Source organism: Rhopilema esculentum, chromosome 16 (genome assembly GCF_057945365.1).
Source record: "Rhopilema esculentum isolate cy_ngs chromosome 16, ASM5794536v1, whole genome shotgun sequence".
NCBI lineage: Eukaryota > Metazoa > Cnidaria > Scyphozoa > Rhizostomeae > Rhizostomatidae > Rhopilema > Rhopilema esculentum.
This window is the reverse complement of record NC_142830.1, coordinates 2,597,630-2,605,984: the sequence shown is the minus strand read 5'-3', so window position 1 is coordinate 2,605,984 and position 8,355 is coordinate 2,597,630. Positions and strand designations below refer to the sequence as shown.

At 37.4% G+C, this 8,355-nt stretch overlaps 1 protein-coding gene across 2 annotated transcripts; it reads left to right on the top strand.

The window, feature by feature from the left end:
• Nucleotides 1-1,356: 1,356 nt before the first annotated feature.
• On the top strand, nt 1,357-7,981 carry LOC135682057 (uncharacterized). 2 transcript variants are annotated; one of them, XM_065196772.2, is made up of 4 exons: nt 1,357-1,515; nt 1,966-2,046; nt 3,109-3,361; nt 5,436-7,981. In XM_065196772.2, exons 2-4 carry the CDS (start codon nt 1,970-1,972, stop codon nt 6,639-6,641), a joined length of 1,536 nt encoding a protein of 511 aa, XP_065052844.2. In that variant the 5' UTR covers nt 1,357-1,515; nt 1,966-1,969; the 3' UTR covers nt 6,642-7,981. The 2 variants fall into 2 exon arrangements, with proteins under 2 accessions (XP_065052844.2, XP_065052843.2); XM_065196771.2 differs by having other exon boundaries at nt 1,401-1,592.
• The last annotated feature ends 374 nt before the right edge of the window (nt 7,982-8,355 follow it).

Sequence of the window (8,355 nt, the reverse complement as noted above, 5' to 3'; positions counted from 1 at the left end):
TTGGAAAAAACTTTAGTGTTAGATGTTCCAATGGTTAAGAAAAGTATCAATCAGGGAAACAAGAGTAAGGAAAAAATTTTAATTGTATGCTACGCTGCCCCTGCTGTTTGTAAGCGTTTTGAACTCCTCATCATAAATTGCTATGTTCAGTTCAGTTCAGTTTCATTATTCAAAATTCCACACATACAATACAATGCAATAAATTACAATACAATTAATATAATTAAAGAATAAAAAAAGAGAGCAATTAGATAGAAAATAGATTAAACATATTGAATTGTAAGTGTGAAATTTCTTAAGGAGGAACTCTCTAAGTAGGTAGACTAACGAGAAGAGAGCCCCCCTAACGGATCTATAGTTCTAAAATATGGAGCTCATTCAAAGTTAATACTGGCTCAAATCGAATACACAATGATTAGAAATTTTGTGAACAAAAAGAGATTAATTGATGACCAGTGTAATAAATTTTCTGGAAAATGCGTCTCCAGTTTTGATTTAAAAGTAAGTCTAGAGTTAGCCGTTCTAATATTATCAGGCAATTCATTCCAGTGTTTGGCACCGCTGATCAAGCTGCTATGAAGGCAGAAGACATTGTAGAAGCTGCAGCAGAATTTGATCAAAGAAGAGTGTTTCGAATAACGAAATAACGAATAACTAAAAGACATTTGGCCCGCTGAAAATTGTTAAAAATTTCCTTTGATCAAAAACAATGATGAAGGACTCATTCCTTGAGGCTTCTATACCGTAAAGAGATATTTTAGATAAGATTGATCTGTACCAAATTAGCTAGCCTGCGTGCAGACTTTACTTAGTTCCGTCCTGGCTCTCCTTCACAACGGAAAGTTGAGTTTCACACAGGCTACAAATTAGCTTTAAAAAGAATCTTATTTTTATCATTGAATATATATAATACTGGCTATACTTTGATGTTGCTTTAATTCTTACGAAAAGTTGAAATGTTCGTGTTACATTAATCCAAATTTGGAGATTTCAGTTTTCGTCTTTAGTGTTTTTATACTTCAGGCTAACTAATATGAGTTAAATATTGGTTATAATAAAGACACTAGAAATCTTGAATTAGGGATATTTCCAAAAGTCAATTCTTGAGGAAAAAATCCTCAAGTAAAGCTGGAATTTTTATCCTTCCACGACCCCCCAAAATTAGTGACTTGTTTACGTCCCTGGGTAAAAAGGTTTTTTTATGTTTCTATAGGACTAGCAATTTTACACTCCTGTAGGTTACGAAACACTTTCTGAAACAAAACTTTACCTTTCGCCAAAGGGGCTAGGTACACCACTGGCCCCCACTGATCAGTGACTGGCCCTATGTCCTTTGCACTCGGCCTCTCTTTGGTCGAAGGCCTATTTTGTCGTGTTCATGGTAACACGACATAAACATGGTCCTTGATCAGACCGCATATTAAATGAACATACCTATTCGTTTTATGCGATCAACACGATGCTTATCCATGAATGATTAACAACATAAGGGAATTCTTAGCAACATATCACAAGGTAGTATGACATATCTATTGGTTGCTGCTCTATGATTTCATAGTAATATTTCACGCACGGAAAACCGAAGTTTTTAGGTTAGATGCGATTTTTCTGTTTTGTTTCTGTTTTATTTCTTTATAACACTATTCTACATAGACAAAACTCAAACAAGTAGTATATTGCAACAGTGCTTGGTAAAAGAGCATACATAAAGAGAGTTACAGCATAAGAATTTTTTACGAAAGAAAATTCTTAGGGGAACTTTTAGCTGTGCTGATCGAGGGAAATTGAAGGATCCCATTTGGACAGAGAGAGCGGGAGTGGCAGTTTGTCCAACTTCCCTTCTTAATATGTGTTTTGACTTTATAACGCTGTTTGTTGTGTTGAAATCAGTCAGACCTTATGACATTGGACGATAATGAGCCAAAATGAAATGACCAAATTAATAAGATGAAATCATTTTGATAGCATCATGCAGCTAGACGAACAAACAACAAGACTTCTTAGGTCCAAAGGAATCCGCTGCATCTGTCAGCTCTGTGACTGTGGGTGAGTCAAGCTTTAGCCATTATCTTTATTCTTAAGTGCAACTGGTTTTGTTAAAACAATGTTTGGTGTTTGGAACTGTCCATAGTTTAAAACCAAACTTTTTTAGCTTCTGAAGTTTATTCAAAGCAGATTAAAAATGCTCAAGAATGATTCTGTTTTATTCACTAAATTGGCTGCTTGTGACAATGCTTTTTAAAGTGTCTCTACTCTTGTGTGTAATGCTTTTAAATTATATGTATGTACTTTCAGGAATGCTGACTTTCTGATAATTCCTATTTTGACTTTCCACCAGGGATGCTGGACAGTGGGATGAGGGGGGGGGGGCAACTGCCCCTCTTGCCTTTTGATAGGAGGGGCCAGGGGGCCAAAGTGTCCTCTCTATAAAAGTGCCCTTGACATTTGCCTTTTGTAATTATCAAAGAGATTCATAGGAAATCCCGGTAGTGCCTTATTCTTGACAAAACTTCTAAAAATTTCTTAGGGCAGCAGTTATGACATTCCAATTTTCAATATGCCTACAGAAAATCTAAAAAAAATTACCATTACAAAAAAATTAACAGAAGCTGGGAATTATTCTTCAAATGCTCTGTTACTGAAGCCTCCCCTCTTGCCCCTTGGTTGTTCTGGCATCCCTCCTATTTTCCACCACATCTCTACCTTTTCTGAGCTGACAAGGCAGTTGACCATAAGGCTCCTGAGAGCCAAAATGATTGATTCTTTTTCTTGTTACTTGTTTCTATTCAGAAACTTAGAGTGGGTTTTGTGAAAGTTATGACCCATTCTGATTGAGTGGCACCTTAGTTTTCCTCATCATTCTAAAAGCACATGATTTTAGTTAATGCTTGCGTCAAGAAGATATGTCCCTTCCCTGTCCTTTACTAGTTTAATGGGGGTGTGTTACTTTTAACAGCAGTGCTATCAAAGTGTAAAGCTGTAATGACCTGCTGGGAAATTTTTAACCTTCATAATATTTTATCTGTGTTGAATTGATTTTATTTCATTTCGTTAATTACAAGATGCTAGTTAATTTGTCTTTCTTCATGCTTATCTTCTATACTACAGGCGACCCCACAAACACCCAGGATGCACAAAAAACTTTCCCAGCATGAAATCAACCATGGAACTTAAACCATCAATGGGGCAGAAGACTGATTACCAAAAATCATTTGGGTTGGCACCTTTGAAGTCCCCAGCAAAAATAATGAGACCTTTGCCTGCAACGTTAAACCCAAATCCTCCAGTTATGGATTTCAGAACAACAAATCGTTTGGACTTTAAGAAATATAAGAATGCTGGAAGAACAAAACCATGCAAGGTAGTTTCAGTTTATTTTCTCCATTGGTATTTCAACTTCCTATCTATTTTTATTTGTCTCTTTCTTACTCGTTCTTACAAACACCAACAGAACAACTAAAATCTTCTTTAAAAATAAACATTTTTGCCATGAGACATTGTGGTTGCATTACCTAAATCAGTGGCATAGATAGAGGGGGTCAGAGGGGTGAGACCCCCTTTATAGCTAAAGTGCTATTTTGTCAGAAAACTTCTGATCTTGTTGGAAATATAACATGGTTGTCAATTTTTTATCTTATTATTAAATTTTGAGAGGAAAGATTCTAACTTCTTTCAATGTTCTGAATCAGATTTCTTTGCAATCTCTTTTAAAAATGTATGGTACTTAAAAATGCCTTTTTTGAGAAGTTTTCTTGCCCCTTCTTTGAATTTTCTATCTACGACGCTGACCTAAATGGAGTTCTTTGATAGGAAATTGTGATGTTCTTGCTCTCAAACCAAATTTGACCCAATATTTGACTTTTTAATATAAGACACTTTATGAAGACAAGAGTAGAGTTGTTGGATTTCAAGAAGAATGCCCCATATCACAACAGCAGGCTTAAATGGGTGTTTCATTAATTGTATGCCACTAAATGAATAAACATAAAATACAAAAAATCCAATACTATCACAGAGTGGTTGGACCCAACTCTTCGAAAAGCAGTTTCTTTGGATCTTTGGGACAGCACAGGCAGGCTAAAGTCCTACCCCCCAAAACCCCCTTTCTCCGCAGTACCTGCAGCACTATTTCCTAAATCAAATTGTTATAACGAACCCAAAATAGCTATGCTTTGATGAAAATGATTGTAGGTGCCGTTTGTGCCACTTAGTATTTAAGTATGGCCATACATATGCTGTGAAATTGGTCCTAAACAAGGACCTCAATCCAACTTTCTCTCTGATATAATTTAGTCAACCAGCCATCTTTCAGTAGAAAGATCGACAGTAAGAGAGAATCTCATTCCTATTTGACATTTTCCAGTAACTAAAAGTATAAAAACAGTTTTCAGTACATCTTGCTGTCTAAACCTCTGTCTTGATACTCAAAACTGTCATCAGGCACTACATGCTGCTTTTTAAAACAAAAATTTTCAAAATCTATAAAAGAAATATATCAGGTCTCCGTCCTGTGTGTCGTTACAATCTCTGCTGAATACGGACGTGTTTCGTCTATTCACGGCTAGCAGATGATTTATTGCCCGCAACTCGCGCGCGATAGCGCGCGAGTGAAGGGCTTATAGTCTGCCCCGCGTATAAGTAGCATATGGAAGCTTCAGTTCATGTTGTCAGCACTTTTTCAGCAGATTTTGTCACTTTTCTGCTGCCATGACAACTGTCAATCAATTTCATTGTCAATCAATCGGCTTTGTCGAGGAGGTCGTTAACCGCCACCTCTTTGTGCGGAAGGGAATTATCTTCGGAGCGTTGCTCTGCCAAGACTCTGTTAAAGGCCTTCGGTTTTTTGGCACGAAAACGGTGCTGCATCACAGCTCTGTTCTCCGCAATGGATGGAAGTTTTGATTCGAAGTTTTGGGAATCAAAACCAGTCGAATGCCACACTTTTCTCCCAAAAACTCGAGACCGTACGAGCAAAAGTTATGATTGTTGGCACGAAAACGGTGCTGCATCACAGCTCTGTTCTCCGCAATGGATGGAAGTTTTGATTCGAAGTTTTGGGAATCAAAACCAGTCGAATGCCACACTTTTCTCCCAAAAACTCGAGACCGTACGAGCAAAAGTTATGATTGTCGTGATTATCGAAAAATAAATGTCAAACCCTCGAAAAACTTCATGATTTTCAAAAGGGCGTTGGACTTAAATCAAAGGCAAACTGAACACCAAAAATTCTTGATAAAAAGAATAGTTTAGCATCAACTAGAGCAGCTGTTTTTATAGAATTGTGAAAACCCAAGATGGTGTCCTCTTCGAATATCCTGACCTACATTTTCAAAACAATCATTATCAAGGAACTAACTGTTTGCGGGCAGTACTAGCAAGAGCTATTTCTAGTTTAGTATAAGTCTAATGTCAAATCATTTCTTCTTTTGATTTAGCTTCAAGAAGAATACGAAACCTTGACCGGGCTGTTTCAGGGCGATTCAGTGTACAAAGTTGACTTCCCTGGTCATCGACCAGCTCCTGTAAAGATCGAGCGCCCAGCAACACAGAAAGCGCAGTCAGATATTAAGTTTGATGCACGCACAATGTACAAGGACACGTTTGAGGGAAGAGGACAGCCAAGACTAAAAGCATTTCAAGAACTTCCGAGTTTCACTTATTCTATACTTTATCCGGAACGTGGTAACCCAGTTGAAAAGATATCTTTTAAAAATGCAGTTCATTCTGGTGAGTTTGCAGAGAAGCCAGAGCTTCTTGCTCCAAAAGAGAGTACAGTTAAAATCGGCATGGAGGGAGAGCATGAGATGGTGACTACCAACAGTGATGCTTTCAAAACGCACCAAGGCTTTGTCAAGGAACAACCATTCAAAGTAGTCACAGAGTGGAAACCGCGACCGAAATTTGATTGCAAGACTCAGGCACAAGATGATTTTAAAGGCTTTGGAAACAAAATGCCTCGCCCAAGAAAGGCGATCACACCCCCACCGGAAACAATCGATTTGAAGATCGATGACAAACAGTATTTTGAAACCACCAAATACACGGACCATAAAATAACATGGGACAAAAACAAGTTGCATAGGCCACCGCTAACAAAAGTTGAAGAAAGGTACAGTCCACCAAAAGAGAAGCTAGAGTCTCAGTCGGTGATGCGCGCCGATTTTAAGAAGCACAACGATGTACGTCCAGTTGCTTTAAAGCCACCAGATCAAACAAGGGCAACAACGGCTAAGTTTTTCAGCGACACCTCGTACAAGGCACAATTTCCAAATTATGGCGACGTTGAAGTGCAGCGTTACGGGGATCCGTATGAGCAACCATATTATGTGAAGCCACTTAGTAGGTTTCTTGAAGAGCCTTCTGTCATGCGACGTGACTTTAAAGACCATGGACCGGTGAAAAGACGATCTCCCATTTTACCTGAGAACAAGCGTCATGCCCAGGGAGACCAGTTCCATGGTGAAACCAGTTACCATGCAGATTTTTTGCCAAAATCTGTAGAGCCCTGCACTTTCGCCAAACTTCTTACTGAAAAAGATCCCAAAGAGTTCCACGGGAAGATCGAAAGCTTCATGCAGTCAAAGCCAAGCCCGGTTAAAGGACTAAGAACGAAAACTAACCATCTTGCTGCTTCTTTTTAAATATGGAAGAAAACTTTATAAAAGTTGGGTTGTAAAAAAGTATACAGGAAGGGGCTTAATCTCAGGTGAAATTATTTGTAAGGTGAAGTGGCACTCCAATTCAGGTGATACCAACTCCTTTTCGAATATTCTATAGGCGTTGACCAATGAACGCATAGAGCTCTTTATATAACACCATTAAGTGCCTGATTGAGTGGAGGGGAATGTCCACAATTGCCCTATCTGGAAAATTTCACCACTCGTTTAACTTGACCTTTATTATGATTGGCGTGCAGGGGTTGGAACAAGCAGATGTAGAGATAAATCAGTTATTAAGTATTTTTTTCTAAAAGCAGATGTACGTATGCATAAAATCGTATCAAAGTAGTTGCCTCTAGCTTCAGCTGCAGATACTTTTGCAATCAACCATTTGCAATGCATCAGCCCACCCTGCGATGATCCCTATTTTTATGAATTCAGGAAGACAAGACCAACTCCATTATAATTTAGAAGAAGTAGTTATGTAAAACTGACGAAAGCCAATCATAAACACAATTTTTAGTAAAGTTGAAGGATTTACATGTATTCTTCCAAGGCTTATTAGATTTTATCTTAAAAGTCCAAAAATGATTTTCATATATAGTAATGAAATTCAACTCATTTTTGCTTTTATATTTTTTTGTATTTACTTAGTGGAAAGGATATTTTTACCAGGGAAATAAGAATTGAGACATTTTTACCAAGGCCAGTTTTAATTCCACAGGCTGCCATAATGCAGGCATTTAAATGTTTTTTTAATCTGAGACTTGTCACAGTTTAGGTTCGCTCAAAATTTCCTGCACTTTGTTACGCTGATCCTTCTCAAAGTTCCTATGATATATGTAGATCGTACACACTTGACAAAGCAGTGTCACAAAATGACAAGAAAGATCTTAAATCGGTGCATTTTTTCCTGGATTCTTTTTTCCTCATATCGTATGTTTAGAAATCATTATTTTGTGCCACATGTCCCTTATACCCATTTTATCCGGTGCCCCCACCTTGGGCGTGCAATTGGCAGTTGTAAGTTGTTGTTTGTTCTTAGCCTGTATATAAGATTTCTCAAGAAGAAATTGTAACTTTGATGTTAGGATAAGATTATCAGAAGCCTGTAAATTTCTCTAGCATATAATTTTAGATTTAAAAAGTGTACCATGCTGTTATTTTGATCCTAGTGAAGATGTAGATATTTCACATACACTCCGGTAGATTTTATGCAAAAACTTTGTGGTAGAAAGGAATAGCTGAATTAAGACAAAAGTATTTAATATGGCTGAAATCTTGGTTTCTGATTGTATACTCAATTGTATTCTCAATGTATTGTGGTACACCCATTATATTTTTCTTCCTGCAACCAAAACCAGCTTCTTTGCTTACTTAATCAAAATATTCAAACTTTTTACTAATAGGATATTTTACGTGCATCCCTGTTATGGCTAGAAAATGTTCTCGCAATCTCAACAAACGATAAAATAACATTTCAGCTTCGTTATTAAACCTGGGAGGGAATTTTTGAGTAAGAGAGAGCGTTTGAATGGGAGGATATGTTTGAGTGGGTGGAAGTGTTTGAGTAGAAAGAAATGTTTACAAAAACTACATTGAAATACAAGGTAAATTATGCTGTTATTCTAGGGTAGTTAGACGTACAAAACCGGTATTTTATTTCGAAACAAGTCGATTTTTAAATGCAACTTGG